General features: G+C 42.5%; 1 protein-coding gene across 7 annotated transcripts in view; it reads left to right on the top strand.

Moving 5' to 3' along the window:
* TJP2 (tight junction protein 2) overlaps positions 1–21,094 on the top strand; it is a 140,061-nt gene that overhangs the window by 88,244 nt on the left and 30,723 nt on the right. For all 7 annotated transcript variants that reach the window (XM_066257132.1, XM_066257131.1, XM_066257133.1 and 4 more), the window contains 7 exons: positions 7,921–7,974; positions 10,245–10,369; positions 11,965–12,067; positions 13,450–14,119; positions 18,806–18,909; positions 19,566–19,719; positions 20,969–21,071. In XM_066257132.1, coding sequence (XP_066113229.1) covers positions 7,930–7,974; positions 10,245–10,369; positions 11,965–12,067; positions 13,450–14,119; positions 18,806–18,909; positions 19,566–19,719; positions 20,969–21,071 — 1,304 coding nt within the window. In that variant the 5' untranslated portion in view covers positions 7,921–7,929. The remainder of the gene's footprint in view (positions 1–7,920; positions 7,975–10,244; positions 10,370–11,964; positions 12,068–13,449; positions 14,120–18,805; positions 18,910–19,565; positions 19,720–20,968; positions 21,072–21,094) is intronic.

Here is a 21,094-nt window from a genome sequence, read left to right as displayed (position 1 = left end):
CCCGGCCAGGAATTGAACCCGCGACTTCCACACGCCGGGTCAACACTCTACCACTGAGCCAACCAGCCAGGGCCTGTCCAGTCTACTCTTGATTGATATTTGGCTTGTTTCTAGGTGTTGGCTATTGAGGACATTGCTAGCCTTTGTGTATCCTGTGCACATACTCACATGATTCTTCTGGGCCAGGAGAGGAATCACTGCATCATGGAATATAGAATATTTTATATCTGGTACATGTGTGCTTTTCCTATGGCCCTGCACATAAAGTGCCCCGAATGCTAAGCAGCTGCCCACTGGCATTTATGCAGATATTCCAAATATTGTTAGAGATTCTTTGATCTGTGGACAGCTTGGGTGGGGCCGAAGCCCAGGGGCTCAATTTGAAAGGCAAGAAGAGCTCAGCTCTCAGCTAAGCTGCTGCACTGCACGCTGGCAGCCTGACCCCGGAGATGCATGTGGAGCTGGTATTCTGAGGAACATGTGTGATTATGCAGAGTACTGTGTGTTTCTGAAGAGAAAATAGAGACTACATGTAGAAGCGGCAGGGAAGACACTCAGTGATTTGCTTTTGGAGTACACTGTGTTGGTAAACTCCACCCGGGCTTTGGCCGTTTTACTTACCATTGTATCCCAAGTTCCATTAACCACCTGTTTGGTGTATAGTGGGTATTAATAAATATTTTTGAATGAATTGAATGAATGCATACATGAATGAGGGAATAAATGAATGAAGGTTCTCAATGAATGAAGTGTTTCCTCTGAGAGCTTTGCAAAAGGTCACAGCTCTGTGGACTAAATACAGTTATTGCATATTTTTAATGCTCAAAGGAGGCATTAAAATTTACTTTTTCCTGCTTTCCTTACCTTAAAGTTAAGATTTTTATCACTTAGTTTAGCATAACATATGTTCTTTTAATAATATGTTTAAGTAGTTCATGGTTTATGTCAAGAGTTCATTAATCCTGGGTAGGAAGAAGCCCCTTGCAGTTTGATCAGAGTCCTGCCAAGTTGGTGTGGCCTTTAGGTACCTGGCACGGTCTCACTGATTAAAAATTTGATTTAGTCCTATTGGTAGTAGTAGGGGATTAATCCTCTCTCTGGCAAATCTAATGTAAATCACCCCTGACGGTAGCACAGGAATACTTAAAGATCTCATTATGGAAGAACAGTGGGTTTCAAAAGCCAGGTGTATTCTACCTAGGCAACACTTTAAAATAAAACTTTGTAGCAATTCATTTATGTGGCTAAAAAATAAAAAATATATTAACTCCAAATCTCTGAAAAGGAAATTTGCTGTTTTTAGTTTTTAAATTAAATGTATTCTAAAAATAATGTGCTCATATGAATATATTCTCTGCCATACTATAGTTCCTGGGGAAATTTAACATGTTTTTGGTATTCTTATTTTTTCCCTATAAGTGCATATATATATATATATATATATGTTTATATGTATTTATATATATAGGTCTATATATATTTATATATACACACACATATGAAAATAGAAATGAAAGCAATGATTTTTGTATCTTGATCCCCAAGAGACATTTAAGTATAGATCTATCTACATATATATAACCACTCTCCTATTGTTGGATATTTTATGATTATCTGTTTAAGCAGATATAAACAAATTTATATATATGTATTTGTGTACTTGTGCAGATTTTTCTGTAGAATAAATGTCCTGAAGTGGAATTGATTGATCAAGGGATATACAGATTTTATGTTTTGATACACACTGATAATTTGCTCCCTAGAAGGTTTGTACTAATTTATATTCCTACCACTTTCATCAACAGTGAACAGGCCAGAAAATAAAAAACCCTTGCTTTTTAATTGAAAACACAGTCATCATGATGAAGAAACTTGAAAAAAATGGATGGGGAAGTTAAATAATTATTTTAAATGCCCATGTATTTCACTGTGTTGGTTCACTTAACCTAAATATCACTCCCTTTATGGACACTTTTGTCCCCTCAAGCACATAGCATTGCTTAATTTTAGGATGAAGATTGCCATGGTATTGATTGGTTAGTTTTTCCTGATGATTTTTATTAATTTTTTTTTTTTTTGACAGAGACAGAAAGAGAGTCAGAGAGAGGGACAGATAGGGACAGACAGACAGGAAGGGGGAGAGATGAAAAGTATCAGTTCTTTGTTTCAGCATCTTTGTTGTTCTTTGATTACTTTGTCATATGTGCCTTGACCAGGTGGGGGGGCTACAGTATAGCAAATGACCCCTTGCTCAAGCCAGAAACCTTGGGCTCAAGCCAGCGACCAAGGGGCCATGTCTATGATCCCTCGCTCAAGCCAGTGACCCCATGCTCAAGCTGGTGAGCCTGTGCTCAAGCCGGGCCCTCGGGGTTTCAAACATGGGTCCTCTGTGTCCCAGGCCGATGCTCTATCCACTGAGCTACCGCCTGGTCAGGCCCTGAGGATTTTTAAATAAGTATTTTGAGCCCTGGCCGGTTGGCTCAGCGGTAGAGCGTCGGCCTGGTGTGCGGGGGACCCGGGTTCGATTCCCGGCCAGGGCACATAGGAGAAGCGCCCATTTGCTTCTCCACCCCCACCCCCTCCTTCCTCTCTGTCTCTCTCTTCCCCTCCCGCAGCCAAGGCTCCATTGGAGCAAAGATGGCCCGGGCGCTGGGGATGGCTCCTTGGCCTCTGCCCCAGGCGCTAGAGTGGCTCTGGTCACGGCAGAGCGATGCCCCGGAGGGGCAGAGCATCGCCCCCTGGTGGGCAGAGCATCGCCCCTGGTGGGCGTGCTGGGTGGATCCCGGTCGGGCGCATGCGGGAGTCTGTCTGACTGTCTCTCCCTGTTTCCAGCTTCAGGAAAAAAAAAAAAAAAGTATTTTGAGGAGAGTGCTGTGTGTGTGTGTGTGTTTAATGTGTGCAGAGATGACAGTATTCAAAGAAGAGCCATCAACTCTATTTATTTTACCACAACTTCCAGAGCATTTGACTTTGTTGACATTTGCCAACTTTAAGATATAGTATAGTAAAGTGCTGAGAAGACGAAATTGGGAAGCACCGTGGTTCCCAGGGTCATTTCCAGGTCATAGTGGATTGGCTTTACTAAGGGCATATCAAAACCTGGAGGAGCCAACAAGCTAGAAGGTATTCTGTGGAAAGGGAACAGGTGATTAATTCTGAACAATTGTGTTTCTGCTTACTGTTTCACTTTAGGAAAACTTCATTTTTAAATAGAAAACTGTATTAAAATTCTGAAAAGCTTGTGTTATCCTTGTACACATTGGAAAATACTGTTTTAGACACGGACAACAACATTCTAGAGAGGAATGGCTATAAAGAACACTGAGAGCACCAGACCAGAGGCACCTGAGTTTCCAGCCTAACCATGTCAGTGTGCCATCAAAGCAGCAGAGGGGCACTGAATGAAATGGAAATTTCCTTAAATTTTTCTTAAATGCATGCATGTGCGCATGTGAGAGGGAGAGCGGGAAAAGGGGTCGGGGGGGGGGGGGGAAGAAGGGAGAGAGATAAGAACTTTTAGTTGTTTACTGATTGCTTCTCCTATGTGGCTTGATGAGGGGAGGGTTCTAGTGACCCCTTGTTCAAGCCAGTGACCTTTGGGCTCAAGCCAGAGATCATCAAATCATGTTGATGATCTGATGCTGAAGCCAGCAGCCTCAGGGTTTTGAACCTGGGACGTCAGCATCTCAGGTCGACACTATTCACTGTGCCACCACTGGTCAGGAGAAATTTCCCTAATTTTAGTGTCTTCATTGTATTAATTGAGTGCTGAATGGATAGTTTACTCACCTCTTGGTTTATTGAAAAGAAAATCTTTGAGTGCCTGCTTTGTGCCTAATGTGGTTCTCAGAGCTATGGGGCAAAAGTGACTGAGTGAGATGTAAACATGGAGCACAGATCCAGCTCTTACCTTTTCCAGGCGTCATTTTATGTTTCCTTTTTAACCAAGTTGATCTGAATTGTATTTTTTTTTTTTGTATTTTTCTGAAGCTGGAAACGGGGAGAGACAGTCAGACAGACTCCCGCATGCACCCGACCGGGATCCACCCGGCACGCCCACCAGGGGCGAAGCTCTGCCCACCAGGGGGCAATGCTCTGCCCCTCTGGGGCGACGGGGCGTCGTTCTGCCGCGACCAGAGCCACTCTAGCGCCTGGGGCAGAGGCCAAGGAGCCATCCCCAGCGCCCGGACCATCTTTGCTCCAATGGAGCCTTGGCTGCGGGAGGGGAAGAGAGAGACAGAGAGGAAGGGGGGGGGGTGGAGAAGCAAATGGGTGCTTCTCCTATGTGCCCTGGCCGGGAATCGAACCCGGGTCCCCCACACACCAGGCCGACGCTCTACCGCTGAGCCAACCGGCCAGGGCCTTGAATTGTATTTTTTAATGATAAATTTTTAAAGAGAATTCTGGTCTCTTGGAGTCAGATGACATTAGCTATGGAAATAACCCAAAACTGAGTGCTGGGGAGGGGGGTAGATTAAAGAATGATAAATTCCTCTCGATTTGAGTAATCGGTTATAACTACTCAAGACCAGGCTGGTTTACCTTTCTTCTCTGCAAACAAAATTGCTTTCCCCTCACCCCCTTCTGCGAAAAGAAAACAATCTGCCAATATGTCAGTTGATAGAATTGCCTTTGTTCTAAGCTTCGTTCCTCCCAAGCTTAAGAGTTTGTTTACTTTGTCATTTTATTTTTCCCTCTGCTATTTTGGAAGTTATATACTTTAATTATTCCTATAGTGGTTACCCTAGACATTTTAACATGTAGATTTAACTCAATGAAGTTTAAAATTAATCAGTTGGTTTAGCTGTGCTCCTGGATAAACCATTTAGAATAATTTAATCATATAAAAGTCTTCTGGATTTACATGCTCTGCTTCCTAGTGTTTTAGTGCTATCTTATTTATTTAACTCTTATAAATTATACATTGTTATTATAGTTGTATACAGCCAGTATGTGTTCAGGCTTATTCAATATTTCTTTTTGTATCCTAGGTCTTCCTTCTAAGATTATTTCCTTCTTTCTTAAATTTATACTTTGAAAATTTTTATTACTGGGTTGTGGTAATAATATGTCCCATTTTTTGTTTAAAAAGTTTTATTTGGCCCTGGCCGGTTGGCTCAGCGGTAGAGCGTCGGCCTGGTGTGCGGGGGACCCGGGTTCGGTTCCCGGCCAGGGCACATAGGAGAAGCGCCCATTTGCTTCTCCACCCCCACCCCCTCCTTCCTCTCTGTCTCTTTCTTCCCCTCCCGCAGCCAAGGCTCCATTGGAGCAAAGATGGCCCAGGTGCTGGGGATGGCTCCTTGGCCTCTGCCCCAGGCGCTAGAGTGGCTCTGGTCGCAAAAGAGCGACGCCCCGGAGGGGCAGAGCATCGCCCCTGGTGGGCGTGCCGGGTGGATCCCGGTCGGGCGCATGCGGGAGTCTGTCTGACTGTCTCTCCCCGTTTCCAGCTTCAGAAAAATACAAAAAAAAAAAAAAAAAGTTTTTTTTCTGCCCTCTAAATCAACAGATATTGTTGACTCCAGGCTTCTATCACTGCTCTTTAAAAAGTTGGCCATTCTAATTGTTGTTTTACTAGTAATCTGTTCTGACTAGCTGCTCTCAAGTCACTATGTATCTTTTTCTGCAGTGAGATTTCCATGTGTTTAAAAATGTTTTTCTTTTTAAAAATTTGTCCTGCTTGTCATGTACTGGACTTCCTGAACTTGAAACATCGTCAGTCCTGGAAGAGCCATTTCTCTGCCAGTACCGCATCACCCCTGCACTCTCTTATCATCTCCTGAAAATTTAATTAGACACACTGTGAGACTTTCTCACTCTTCTCTTTCATGCTTCACTTTTCTAAAGCTTTGTGCTGAGTTCTGAATTTCTCAATGTCTGTCTCCCAGTTCATTAATGAGTGTCTTCAACTGTATGTAGTATGTGGCTCAATCCATTGTTTACTTAATTTCTTTTTTTTAAATTTATTTTTATTTTTTTTAGTGAGAGGAGGGGAGATACTGAGAGAGACTCCCACATGTGTCCTGACTGGGGATCTACCCTGAAACTCCCATCTAGGGCAGGTGCTCAAATCAACTGAGCTATTCTCAGTGCCTGGGGCCAATGCTCGAACTTATTGAGGCACTGGCTATGGGGAGAGGAAGAGAAAGAAGGGAGAGAGGGAGGGGAAGAGAAGCAGATGGTCAATTCTCATGTGTGCCCTGACCAGGGATTGAATCCAGGACATCCACATGCCAGGCTGACCCTCTATCCATTGAGCCACCTGGCCATAGCCTGTTCATCTCATTTTGAGTACATTTTTTTATTTCTACAAATTTATTTTTTTTAAAGACTTGCTTGGTTATTTTTGATCGTTTGTGTTTTTCATTATACTTTTTCTTTTGAAAGAGAGAAACAGAAGGAGAGATAGGGAGTAGAGAGATGAGAAGCATCACCTTGTAGCTGTGTCATTTTAGTTGTTCATTGATTGCTTTTCGTGTGTCCCTTGACATGGGGACTCAAGCCAAGCCAGTGACTCCTTGCTCAAGCCAGCTACCTTGGGCTTCAAGCCAATGACCTTTGCGCTCAACGACCTTGGGATCATGTCAACTATCCCATGCTCAAGCCAGCAACCATGGGGTTTCAAAGCATGGGCCAATGAGTAGGCTCATTATACTTTCAATGTCCCCTTTTAATTTCCTATGGTAACTATGATGTGTATTTAACATACTTTTTTTAGTCTGTGATAGATATTTCCAGTATTACCATATTTAATTTTGAAATTTTTTGTTTCTCTTAATTCTTGGTCATGGTGACTTGCTTGGTGTGTGCGTTCAAATTGTTAACTCATGTTCCTCAGATCCATGTCTCGGGGATTCGTTGAAGCCTGTGTTTTAGTGAGTTCTGTGGAAAGAATTTGCATCTGCCTCTGTGTACGTGGGTATTGTCAGAGCAGAACCAGTTTGGGCTGGAGTGTCTTGGGGGTTGTGTGTGGTCATATCCAAATTATGAATTTCAGTCCCCAAATTTTATGAGTACAGATCTGTTCATAGGAAATGGCCAGTGAGATATTATTAGTAATTTCCATTCTACCCAGAGCCAGGGATGAGCCCAGCGAGTGTCCCGGCCATCTCCATCTGCCTGGTGTTATTTTCCTTTAGTACATCTCTTGTGATCTGATCTTCACCCTGTTTGGATCCTGCAGCTTATCTCTCTTCCCAGCAGCCTCCTGTGTAAATGCCTGCTTCAGTGCTTGCTTATCTCTGGCTCTGAGCGAGCTTTTCTACCTAGTCTTTAAGGATTTCCCCTCAAGGCAGCCTGTATTATTTTTATTTTTAAAATGATATCCACTATTTTCCAGGTTTTTCTAGATATCTGTTTAGGAATATTATTAGAAACTGAAGCCCCAATAGTCCATATATGCAGGCATTTTCATTTTTCAAACCCAGAAATACTGGTGGAGGAAAAGGATTCCACAGGTTACTCAACTGAGCATTCTTTGTGATAAGGCCATGGATTCCTTTAGACATAAAAATGAGGAAAACTTGCCTCAGAGATTACCTTAGGCGGGAAGAGGGGAGAGTGGTAAAAAAACAGAATGAAAAGGTATCTGCTTGAAACTAATTCTCTTTTGAAGGTATTCTATAATGACAGTGTTTTAGAGAGGTGATCATAAAAAGGCTCCACACTGAATATTTTATTCTCGTTAGGGGGTATCTCTCATTGTCTATTTCACTAATTGTCCACTATTGTTAAGAATGCCATTTCATTGAAGGACAGTGTGTTTGAAAATAGGGAGCATAATGTTTCTAAAACACATCAATTCTGGGTATCCTGAATGTGTAAGCTGGACTTTATATTGAGATATTTTGAACTACGGTTTTTATTTCTAGCATTGAAATGTTTGTGGTTTTAATCAAATTGGTTTCTCCTGTTTTAAAACAGGGGCCAGGTATGGAAGAAGTGATATGGGAACAGTACACTGTGACCCTACAGAAGGTGAGTGCTATATATTTCATATGTGCTATGGTCACGTTCTTGAGTTTATAGATCATGGATCTTGTTTATTTTGGCTTAAACACAGTTTTTTCCCTCCTTCAGGTGGATAATTCATGGTAGGGTATAGCTGGCAGTCATTACCATATTAGCAAAGATTTGCATACTATTACATTTTTTTGTTGTTGAGGTCTATATAATATTGAAAACTACAGAGGTTATTTAATTTAGTGCATTCACCTATCTCCAGATAGCATAGGCTATGAAAAGACAGAAAAAGAGGGGAGGAACAGAAATAACCTGTACTGTTTAAGGACATGAGGTAGCCTCTACAACTTTATAATTTTGATTATAAGACATAGAGAACTTATAACTCCCTCCATGAGTTTGAAATCTAAACTAAATTTTTAAATATTGATTTAATAATCAAGAATCATGGATTGTTTTCATTGTCTCACTCCTGATAATATTAAGAGGTGTTGACTGAATTTGATTAAAAAAATCTCCTTATCCAGTGATATTGATGGTGGCAGTAATAGCGTATGTAAATATATTTTACTTAATTTTAAAAGTCATTTCACAGGTATTGTTCCTCTTGAGTAAATGAGGGGGTGGGGGGAAGGGAGGGGCACAAAGAAAACCAGATAAAAGGTGATGGAAGACAATTTGACTTTGGGTGGGGGTATGCAACATAATCAAATGTCAAAATAATCTGAGAAGTTTTCTCTGAACATATGTACCCTGATTTATCAAGAAAAAATAAATAAATGAGGTGGTATGAACAGTTTCCCATACTGGAGGTCCATCACATGATCGTTGTTTAATAAATGTTAGCTTTGTTCCTTTTTATTCTGACAGCAGATTTCAAGGCGTGATAAGTGTTAACCCCACTCAAAACAAGCATAGCCACTGAGAGTGTGTGAGTGATTGGTGTGTGGTGAAGCTGGTCAAGAACTGCACTTATGGTTCCCAAGTCTTAATCTATCAAGCCCTCTTGGTCAACATTACAATGATGTTCCCGGCAGGGGTCTTATTCCTGTTCTGAATCCCTCTGGTCTCTGTCTTCTTAGAGGAATTGCAAGTTCCTCAAATGGAGTATTCCTTCTTCAACTTCAAGCCCTGTCTTCAATGAAAATTTGGTTTCTGAATAAATATGTGTTACATTAATCCATAGAAAAACAAACAAATAAATGGATCAGTGCTTGGGGCTGAAACTTTCTTCAGTTGAGGGTTCCCCCCTTAGGTCTTATTTTTCAATTCTAGTCATCTTTTGACTCATCTCTGTGCCCTTCCCCCAGCATTTCACACATCCCTTGAGTTGTGGGCCCCAATTTGGCAAAGGCGAGAGTCCTTTTAGGCCTGGTACAGAGGATAGAGCGGCCTCTATGTAAAAACAGGCACAAGGTGATGGTTCTGCCAGATATTCAAAGCCAGGCGATTAACACAACCCAGCCTGTTTTGTGTTGGTGATTGTTTGTCATCCATGGGCATAGTGGGCCCCATGTGGGAATTTTCTTGGGGGGGAAATTTTAATTCTCTGTATAGATTTTTACATAATCAAATCCTGCTTTAGGGTTATAGTCATATACATCGTATCATCTGGATGCTACCTGGGAGCTTAGCTTTTTTGAAACACTGAGATGAATCAGGTAGGATCATGCATTATCTGGGTTTACCGTTACCTTTCTTGACCACAGAGGTAATTGATTTTTATTTCCATCTTATATGCATGTAGAAAAGAATTTAATGTTTTGCTATCTCATAAGATCTCAAAACTAAGTTTATCTTCTGATTCTATCTTATCTTTAAAATCCATTTACTTCTTTTTTGCCCTATATTAAAATAGAACCACCAGCTCTCCTAACTTGGGAATTGAAGGTATGCTTTAAAAATACGGTGTTAGCACCGATTTGGTGGCGCTCAGGCCAGGCTCTGAGAACAGGTGGGACTGGTGATGCGGACAGCACAGCTCTGTTTGGACAGAGATGCTATTTTCCACCCCCTTCCAGCTCCTAGTGATAACTTCAGTCACTGCTATCAGCCTTTTCCAGCTTTCAAAGGCTGTTTCTCTTTGATAAGGGATTTCCCTTTATAAACCTGTCAGCCAACCATGTTGCCGCTTTCTTTTGTTTCAGTAAGCCCACTCTTCCTGAGCCGTCTCCGGTGATTGGTTCGCCCTTTATTTTATTGAGTGCTTGTCATAAATTCTGAAAACCACTAATGGAAGGTTTTGTTTTATTTTATTTTTCCCTTCTCTTAACTTCAATGTACAGGATTCCAAAAGAGGATTTGGAATTGCAGTATCTGGAGGCAGAGACAACCCCCACTTTGAAAATGGAGAAACGTCCATCGTCATTTCTGACGTGCTTCCGGGCGGGCCTGCCGATGGGCTGCTTCAGTGAGTGCCCTTCCTTCTGGTCGCAGCCTGCCGGCCCCACTGGTCGGCCCCAGACAGGATGCTTTGGGTGGTCTGCACTTTTAAAGTGTGTGTGTGTGTGTGTGCATTTATATGCATATATATGACTATGTGAATATGTATGTGAATTGGAACCGTAACACACTAGTCCTTTGGGAACATCGCAACTCTGGAGAAAGGAGAACGGTTTTCACTGTGGGAAGATAGTTCTAACTACTACAACTACCGTTCCTGGGTTTAGGGGCCATTTCTGAACATGGAGTATAAAATCGGCATGCTTTCTCCTCCCCCAGCCCCACCCTCCACCCTGCCACGCCCTCCAGTGCTTACCCAACACTTTATTTTAATTTTTATTTATTAAGAATTTAATGAGGAGCCCTGGCCGGTTGGCTCAGCGGTAGAGCGTCGGCCTAGCGTGCGGAGGACCCGGGTTCGATTCCCGACCAGGGCACACAGGAGAAGCGCCCATTTGCTTCTCCACCCCTCCGCCGCGCTTTCCTCTCTGTCTCTCTCTTCCCCTCCCGCAGCCAAGGCTCCATTGGAGCAAAGATGGCCCGGGCGCTGGGGATGGCTCTGTGGCCTCTGCCTCAGGCGCTAGAGTGGCTCTGGTCGCAATATGGCGACGCCCAGGATGGGCAGAGCATCGCCCCCTGGTGGGCAGAGCGTCGCCCCTGGTGGGCGTGCCGGGTGGATCCCGGTCGGGCGCATGCGGGAGTCTGTCTGACTGTCTCTCCCTGTTTCCAGCTTCAGAAAAATGAAAAAAAAAAAATTAAAAAAAAAAAAAAAAAAAAAAAATTTAATGAGGATACTCTGGCTTAATGATTATCTGATTTGTTAGAGGAATATGGAAATTTGGAAAATTTACGACATGAGAACAGGAGTTTTCCACCTGCCACCCTTCTGGTCTGAGGAGATAATGCCACCTGAAAATGCCATCCAAGTCCCTCAGCATCGTTTCTCAGGGCAGGCTCTAAAGTTCGTCATGAGCCTGGCGTGGCCAGACAGCTCCAGAAGTTTAGGTTCTATTGGCATTTCCAGTCTCTATGGTCCTGTCAAAGTTTGTAGTCTTAAGAGAGCCAAGTCAAATTTTTAAATGACTTTGGAGATGAGATAAAGGAAGGTTAAGGGTTCTGTGACCTCGGAATTTCTCTGAGAATCTGAGGCGAGCTCTTGACTTCCTCCCATCTAAAATACAAGGGGATGAACACCTTCTTTGAGGGGTATTTGTAGATTTCCTGAAGCCCACTGTGGACTTGGGGTGAGGAGGCCTGATGCAGGAGTTTGTTTGTGCTCAGACCTCACCACTATCCAGTGGTTCCTGGCGGGACCCTGTGGTGGGTCTTCTCTCCCCTTGGCTCTCAGTAGACACAGCCAGAGTGGCCTGAGTGACTCCTCAGTTACTTTCTCAGAGGAACTCAAGACTGGGTTGACTGTTTAAGCGTTGGGAGTCATCAGGCACTGAGCCCTTTAATAAACATTTCAGGTCAATTTGCTGCCTGATTGTTTTTAAATAAAAAGATTTACAGTGAATTGATGGGAGTTTTTCACATCCTGTTTTTTATTTTTTTTGTTTGCAGAGAAAATGACAGGGTGGTCATGGTTAATGGCACCCCCATGGAGGATGTACTCCATTCATTCGCAGTTCAGCAGCTGAGAAAAAGTGGGAAGATTGCTGCCATTGTAAGTTCCAGCTTTGTTTTGCCTCCATAGAATTTTGTTTTCATGCCCAGAAGAAAATGAGCACTTGCCTTTAAGCACTTGACAGAATTACTTATTCTAGGGGCCACTCCCTCAGTGTGTTAGGAGGGTGATGTAATGGATGATATAAAGATGTACGTCATTAATTTCTCCCTGACTCTTTCTGGTCTCTCTCCTAACTTCTTACAACCAGTGATTCTCTTAATCTCTGAGTGAGTTAGCCTTCAGAACCAGGTTAGACAATTATTTCCTATGAGAATTAACTAGATTGAGAACAAAAGAACATTAATTTAGAAAACAAATTTCAGCTCAAAACTCATTTGTAAAGGCCCAAACAAGATCTGTTATATCTTCATAAACTAGTTTCTTAGGAGACAGTGGCAGTCCATAGCATTCATTCATTTACCTGCTCTCATTCATTTAGCAAACATTAGTTTAGAATCAGCTATGAGCCAGATACCATTTAGCCCTGGAGCAGGTCTCTCCTGCCAGGAGCGTTCGCTCCAGTGGTGTCAGTGGACACACAAAGCAAGAACTTAGAATATAGTGAATTTAGGGGCAGTGCTAGGTGGATCTGTTGGGTATAGGGTAATTCACTTTTTTTCCACTTTATATTATGAAAATTTTCAAACAAAAAGAAAAGTTCAAAGATTAATGTAATAAACATAAATATCTTCTACATGTTAATATTCTGCCATATTTATTTTTTCCCCATATGTTTATATAATCACATACCTATTTTTAGTGAACCATTTGAAGGGAAGTTGTAGACATGACAGTTCAGTTATACTGACTTCAGCCTGCATTTTCTAAATAAGAACATTCAGCTATTTAGCTATGAGACTATTATCCTAACTAAAAAAATCAGTGACAAGTATACAATATCATCTAATATCCAGTCCATATCCTGAGATTTCTTTGATAGATTTTTTCCTTTCCACGGGATCTAATCAAAGTTTATTCATTGTACCTGGCCTTTATCTTTTTTGTTGTTTTTAATCTATGAGTGTTCTCTTCCCCACCTCTTGTCCTAGCCCCCCTTTTTTAATGATGTTGACTTTAGAAACAGTCTAGGCAGTTATATATAGAATGTCTTACTTTGTGGATTTTCATTTTTATAACTTAGTGATTTAAAGTCCCTTGGTACTGTATATACTCCGAGTAAGATCAGATCTTACAGGTACCATGTTGAGTGGTTTATATTCACTGTCTATCTTTATTCTCAGCCCAGTGAGGTCTTTATTGTCCTGGTTTTCCAGATGAGAAACCTGAGCTTTAAGAAGGAAAACCATAGCTTTTACCCATGGCATTCTCTTACAATTGTGATTGTCCTATGCCTTCCGCCCCCGTGTTTTGGTTAACAGGTGGTGAAGAGACCTCGGAAGGTCCAGCTGGCCCCGCTGCACGGTGGCCCTCCACTCACTGAGGATGACCGGGCTTTCGAGGTGATGGATGAATTTGATCGCAGAAGCGCGCGCAGCGGGTACAGTGATCGGTACAGCGAGAGGAGCCGGCTGCGCAGCTGGGAGGACAGCCTGGAGAGGGGGCATCCCCATGATGGGTTGCGCAGCCGGGACCGAGACCGGGACCGGAGCCGTGGTCGGAGTCTGGAACGGGGCCTGGACCATAACGACTATGGCCGAACCCGGGACCGCAGCCGAGGCCGGAGCCTGGAGCGGGGCCTGGATCATGATGACTATAGCCGAACCCGGGACCGGAGCCGGGACCGGAGCCGGGATCGGAGCCGTGGCCGCAGCCTGGAACGGGGCCTGGACCATGACTATGGACGAGGCCGAGATAGCAGCCGTGGCCGGAGCATTGACCAGACCCATGACCGGGCCTATAGCCCGGAGGTGGAGTCCAGGCACAGGGCACAGGCTGATGCCCGGTACGAGGGGTTCCGGAGCCGCAGCCGTGAGCACCTCCGCTCATGCAGCCCCAGCCCCGAACCGAGAAGGCAGCCAGACCACACAGGCCAGCTGGAAACCGACCGTCCTATCGGGGTTCTTCTGACGAAGAGCAAAGGGAGTGAAGGTATTCATGTTGATGAAGAGCACTAGTATAATAATAGCTGACTCTTTCATGGTGCTGTGTGCCAAACACTGACCTAAATGCTTTGTACTGATTAGGTCATTTTATCCTCACTCACCCCTACTTCTGGTAAGAGTTGGCATGTCTTAATTTTATAGACAAGGAAACTGAGGCACAGAAAAGTGCGTTTTCTTGCATATTAAACTTGCACAGGCTGCGGAAATTCTGCTTTAAACTACTAGGCCAGTGGTTGTCAAAGCAGCGTAAGTATCACCTGGACACTTGTTAGAAATGCAGATCCCCAGGCCCCAGCTGAGCCCCACTGACTCAGCAACACTGGGGTAGGACCTTGGAATCTGTATGTTAACAAGCCCTCCTGGTGAGCCTGGTGAAGGTTAAATTGCTGGTGCCCGGATAGAGGACAGTACTCTCGCATCTTCTTTGTATTTCCACTCTATGCTAGGACCTGTGCTGAAATAATACTCTTATTTAATCCTCACCAGCACCCTGTGTGGTAGGTAGGAGACTTTATTCCTGTTTTATAGGTGGGAATATCAAAGTTCAAAGAAGTTTTTCATATGTGAGATGGCAGAGGGACTTGGGTCCCGTGAATGGAAAAATACCGGTGGTTAGGAAGTCAGGTTAAGGCCAGGTGGCCAGAAGGAAGTACAGATAAACTGTCCACAAGAATGTTACCAACTTTAGTCTCTGCTCAAAAACAACAACAAAAAACCCCCATAGAATTTTATTTCCCTTCTAATTGCTTGCTTTTTCTACCCTGACATGGAAAATTCTAAAGCCCACCTTTTTCAAAAAGCCTTTTTGTGTAAGTCTGCTTTGTGCCCAGCTTATAAAAGCAGCCAAGCAGAGCCAGCCCCTGAGCCGGTTTAGACGACCTTCCTTTCCTCTGTGCTGTCTCCCTGGTGCTTGAGAATAAACTTATTCACGAAAATCTGCCTGAACATTTCTCTGGGGTTTCTTCTTGATTTCTATCTTGGGGAACCCAAGAACTCTCACACTGGTAACATGTTCATGCAGGAGGCAGGCTTTGTCCCCGGGTGCCCATTCCATTTTGCGTTCCTGGAGCACTTGGACACACTCAGTTACATCCAGAATCACTACAGCCCTGTGTGGCAGCTAGTGAAGCTGCCAGCACCTGCAGCTTAGGTGAGGATTCTGAAACTCTGAGAGGGGAAGCAGCTTGCCCACATCTTGAAGCCAGTAGGTGGTGGACCTAGAACTCAAATTTCCGTAGATGATAGGAAACAAGTATGTGAACGAACAGGGCTTTAGAGCCTGGTGTTGAGATAGTCCTTGCATTGATTCTTAGCTTCTGATGTTTCAAATTCCTTGTGACACATCTTTTCTCCCCCCCCCCCTTTTTTTTTGTATTTTTCTGAAGCTGGAAACGGGGAGGCAGTCAGACTCCCGCATGCGCCCGACCGGGATCCACCCGGCATGCCCACCAGGGGGCGATGCTCTGCCCATCCGGGGGCGTCGCTCTGTCACGACCAGAGCCACTCTAGTGCCTGGGGCAGAGGCCAAGGAGCCATCCGCAGTGCCCGGACCAACTTTGCTCCAATGGAGCCTCGGCTGCGGGAGGGGAAGAGAGAGACAGAGAGGAAGGAGAGGGGGAGGGGGGGAGAAGCAGATGGGCGCCTCTCCTATGTGCCCTGGCCGGGAATCGAACCCAGGACTTCTGCACGCCAGGCCAACGCTCTACCACTGAGCCAACCGGCCAGGGCCTTTTCTCCCCTTTTCTCTAAATGTTCTCCTATCAAGGGAAAAAAGGATGAACAGCACTCGAGCACGCAAAGTGAAAAACTTTCTGCTTTTTAGGTTGGGAATTTGCATTTTAAATGGCCTATCTTTGAGAAATATGCATCTTAGAAGGTTTAAGGATTCTATAGACTCTTTATAACCATTTATAATGACATACTAATTTATCAATCCACAAAAATGCAAAACCATTCTGCTCCCAGATTGTAAGGTGGACTGCACGGAGGTTATGAGAAAGATGCCTTGGCGTGCGACCTCCTTCAGAGAGGGCTAGTGCATGTTCTATGGACTTGTGCCCAGGGTTCTTGAGTTACCTAAGGCAGTGCTTTCCAAACTTTTTTCTCCTCTTTTCCTCTTCCCCTATTTTCTCTCTTTTTCTCCCATCACAGAAAGAACCATATTTTGCAAACAGTCATGGATGCATGTGCCTAGAAACACTTGAACAAAAGTTTCATGGGCTGGTGCTTTACCCAGAAATTCCATTGCATTTAATTTAAAAATACTGGCAACAACTCATTAAATTGATTTGAAGACTCATTAATGGGTTGTAACCCACAGATTAAAAGACATTGTTGTCCTAAAAGACTGTCCAAGTTGTGCCTGATCTTAGTAACACATTACAGGAAAAAAGGTGATTATGATCCTTGACTGATACAGCATTTTACTCCTCTTAGGCCATTTGGTTCCTCAAACTTAGAATTTGTTAAAAAAAAAAAGTTCAGCTTTTAAAAGATTTTTTTTTTTTGGCTACCTTTTGTTGGGATTACACAGGAATTTAGTTGTCACTGGTTAGAATTGCATACAAATCTTTAATGGCATTAGGCAAAATCTACATTTGATTAAGAAAAATGTGATCCGTTCATATGGCCAGCTGTTGCATTTCATGGGCCCCAAATAGCCTCCTGGTAAATGTCTTAGAAGCTGCTCAACTAATTTTTAAAAAAAATTCATTTAAGAGATGTCCACATATATACCAATAATTATATCTGCAACCTTCCTATATGAGGGCAGTTTGTAAGTGGAAAAAGGAATTGTTGATATATAAGAAAGAAGTTATCACTCAAGCTTATCTCAGCCTTCTTTCCTGGCCAGTAGGGAATTGTCAGCCATGAAAGAAGATGCTGTCTCAGCCTTATTCTTTCTTGAGTGTCAGCTTCCTAAGGGGTGGGGGTAGACCTCAACACTTTAAATCATTATGGTAAGATCTGACGCTAACTTACCGTAATTTAAAACTTAACTTGAAACCTACTTCATAACTTTCCCCAATGGTAGAAAGTTACTTTGTTTTATAATTACAAGATTTTTGAGTTTAGAACAATAATAATAAAATCTGAATGTGCTTCTTTTAAAATCTCCTAACTTCTAAAATAACCAAAATTCATCCTTTAAAATATGTATTTTTACCAGTTTAATAAATGAAAGCAGAATAGTCTAAATAGTATTTAAAATATTTAAAAATATACATACTTAGTACAGTGGTTTTTCTTTTGAGAGCAATTCAGAGTCCATAAGCCCTCAGTGCTATGCTGTTTCAATTAAATACTTGATTGCTTTGCCTGGCTTATTTACCACTTTGCTTCACACACTGAAATTTTTTCAGTACGAGGCCCACACAGTCTACATTGTTACAGATGAAGGCTGTCCTATTTTTTTTTTTTTTTTTTTTTTTTTTGTATTTTTCCGAAGCTGGAAATGGGAGGCAGTCAGACAGACACCCGCATGCGCCCAACCGGGATCCACCCGGCACGCCCACCAGGGGGCGTCGCTCTGCCGCAATCAGAGCCATTCTGGCGCCCGAGGCAGAGGCCACAGAGCCATCCTCAGCGCCCAGGCAAACTTTGCTCCAATGGAGCCTTGGCTGCAGGAGGGGAAGAGAGAGACAGAGAGGAAGGAGAGGGGGAGGGGTGGAGAAGCAGATGGGCGCTTCTCCTGTGTGCCCTGGCCGGGAATGGAACCCGGGATTCCTGCACGCCAGGCCGACGGCTGTCCTATTTGTAGAGCCTTCCTATAGGCAGCTGGATTGTCGGCAGAATATGCCTATGAAGATGTACTGAATTGGTTTTTTCTCCCCAACATTTTATTTGGAAAAGTGTTAATTTTGTAGCAAATAGTCATGTATAGCTTTCACCTAGTTTTACCAGTTGTTAACATTTTTAAGTTGCTTTCTTTCTCCTTTTTATCTTCCCTTTCACCTTCTTTTTCTTCCCTTTCTCCTTCTCTTTCTCCCCTTTCTCCTTTTTCTTCCCTTTCTCCTTCTCTTTCTCCCCTTTCTCCTTCTCTTTCTCCCCTTCCTCCTTTTTCTTCCCTTTCTCCTTCTCTTTCTCCCCTTCCTCCTTTTTCTTCCCTTCTCCTTCTTTCTGTCCCTTTTCTCCTTTTTCTCCCCTTTCTCCTGTCCCTTCTCCCTCTTCCTCCTCCCTTCCACTCCCAAGCCTGTCTCTCAGTGGTGCTCTGGAACCACTTGAAAGTAAGTTGCAGGCAGAGTGACCCTTTACCCTTAAATATTTCAGCAGGTATCTCCTGAGGATAAGAACATTCTCCTTCATAACCATAATGCCTTTATCACATTAACATTAATATCCCTTTTAATATAGTGCAGTCCATCTAGAAGTTGCTCCAGAATAATGTAACCTATCCTCCTCAACCCCTTCCCCAACTTCTTCAAGTTGGATCAAGGATCTAGTAAAGGTTCATGCCTTGCCTTTGGGTTTTATGTCTCTTAATCTGAAGTAGTTCCTCTGCCTCTTTTGTTTTATATGGCATTGACTTTGTTGATGACTCTAGGCTGGTTTTTGTACAGAATGTCCCGCCTGCAAAATTAATTGTTTATCAATATTTTTAAATAGTCCTGAAAACCAAATTAAGTTTCCTGAACAAGTTGAAATATGTGTGTGTTTATACTTTGTCTTCTAGAGTATGGTCTCCGGCTGGGGAGTCAGATCTTCATAAAGGAAATGACCAGTACAGGTCTGGCAACTAAAGATGGCAACCTGCATGAAGGGGACATAATTCTCAAGGTGGGCGGACAGGGATGGATGAGGACAATCAGATTCATGCCTGCCTTCATAGTCTGCGTTTCCACATCCAAGTGGGAAGACATTGAAACTTTGTTGCAATGCAAGTCAGTAGTAGTAAAACAAAGACTGGAAGGAAGAGCAGAGTGAGATCATTTTTATATTACATATCTCCAAAAACCAGATTTGGAGATTTGTAATAGTTTAATGTCAGTTTTAAAAAAATATCTCAAGTGCTTTTTTTCTTCCCTGCTTGTTTAAAGTTTAAGTTCTTATTTCCTAAACTAAGGAAAGATGAGAGGGGTAGTTAGTGGTATATGAATGCTGAATATTTAATAGTTTTTGTAAACCTCTCTGGTCAGGAGACACGTTCCAGTAGTAAACCAAACCATCGTCTTGAGCCTGGAAGTTAAATAAATTAGCAGAGTAACTTAAGTACACTACTATACTACAGCTCTCATGCCTGTATTTGGGATCCAGGCATGCAAGGCTATATTTAATTTAGAGGATAGTTCATTTTTATTCACTCACTCTAAAGCACATGTCTGTTTGAATAAAGGAGCAAAGCCTTTGCATTTTTAGTAGAAGAAAATGTGGATTTTCTATTTCACTGTGAATACTTCTATTGCATATACCATTACTGTTCTTTGTAAACACAGATAAATGGAACTGTAACAGAGAACATGTCTTTAACGGATGCTCGAAAACTGATAGAAAAGTCAAGAGGAAAACTCCAGCTAGTGGTGTTGAGAGACAGCAAGCAGACGCTCATCAACATCCCATCTTTGAATGACAGTGACTCAGAAATAGAAGGTAAAGGAGGAGGAGGAGGCGGTGAGCTTGGCTGGAAGCAAGGAAGGCTGTTGCATCTTCTTTCTCATCTGTTTAGCATAGCCACCCCGCTGAAAGTTAAATTTCCAGTGAAAGCCTCGTCTTAAACTTTAATTCCAAAAGATAAGTGTTTAGTTGTTATTTTCTTATTAAAGTGTCTGTTGAAATTAGGTTTCTAGTGTTAAATTCTGATGCATTTGTGAACTCCCATTGGATGCTGATTAGGCCACTGAAAACAAAAATTGTTAATAAAAAAGGGTATGTACAAGCAATTCAAAGAACTACCCACATACATTTGTAAAATTCTCATTCTCGCACTTTCTGGTGTGTGGGTTTTTGTAAGTGGCTTTTAATATTTACAACAAAGAGAAGGCAATGTGGAGGATGGTGAAAACAGACACTATAATAAAGAATCAGAATTGCTTATATTGAGTATTGATTGTTTAGCAATTTGTGTCACATCTCTTTTATGACACTGTATTAATTTCTCAAATGTGAATTATACATAGGATAACATTTCAGCCACATACAAAGTATCAATAAAAATAAGGAATCATGATTATTTCCTAGTTAACTATCTAGTATTGCCTTTGTACAGCAAAGTTTAGAAAAAATATTAAGTTCCCAAGTTTTAAAACAAATGTTGATTTTTAATAGAATTGCTTCAAAGAAATTAGTTTAATTTTCATTATACCAAACGTCTAAGCAGCTGTTACGGCTTTTAGTGCAGTGCAGAGAAGTCCTTTCAACCCACCAGGAGCTTATAGTGTACTATGGCGTGCTACTCCAAGTGTGGTCTTCACCCTACCAGCAGCATTAGCAACATCTGGGAGCTTGATAGAATTGCAGTGTCTCAGCCCTGCCCTGCTCCCAGAACAGCTAGCTGCATTCTAACGAGATCCCAGGTGATTCTTCATATGTGCCTTAATATTTGGGAAGTGTATTTATAACCCAGTAATTGAATTTTGACTCTCCAGTAGCAGCTTTGATAGAATGTCAGTGAAAGAGGAACCTAAAATTTTGTATTTGGCTTTCTCTTTATTAATTAATTAATGCCTTTTCTTTCCAACTCTCATATTTTTTTTTCAATTCGGGAAGACTGTTAGACCAATAGCACATTTACTGCCTGCCGCTCTTTCATTTCCCACATTTCCTAGCCAGAGAATAGGATCATTTCTGATGCAGGTCTTAAATATTTCATTCAACTCTCTTTTTCTATTTTTGAAACCAGATGTCTCGGAAATAGAGTCCAACCGATCGTTTTCCCCAGAGGAGAGACGGCAGCAGAGCTCCGAGTACGATTGTCATTCCTCAAACGAAAAGCTGAAGGAAAAGTAAGATGCTGTGTATTTTTCCT

The sequence above is a fragment of the Saccopteryx bilineata genome, chromosome 2, assembly GCF_036850765.1.
Source record: "Saccopteryx bilineata isolate mSacBil1 chromosome 2, mSacBil1_pri_phased_curated, whole genome shotgun sequence".
Lineage (NCBI taxonomy): Eukaryota > Metazoa > Chordata > Mammalia > Chiroptera > Emballonuridae > Saccopteryx > Saccopteryx bilineata.
Note: the sequence above shows the minus strand (reverse complement) of the source record. Positions and strands in the feature narration are given on the sequence as shown.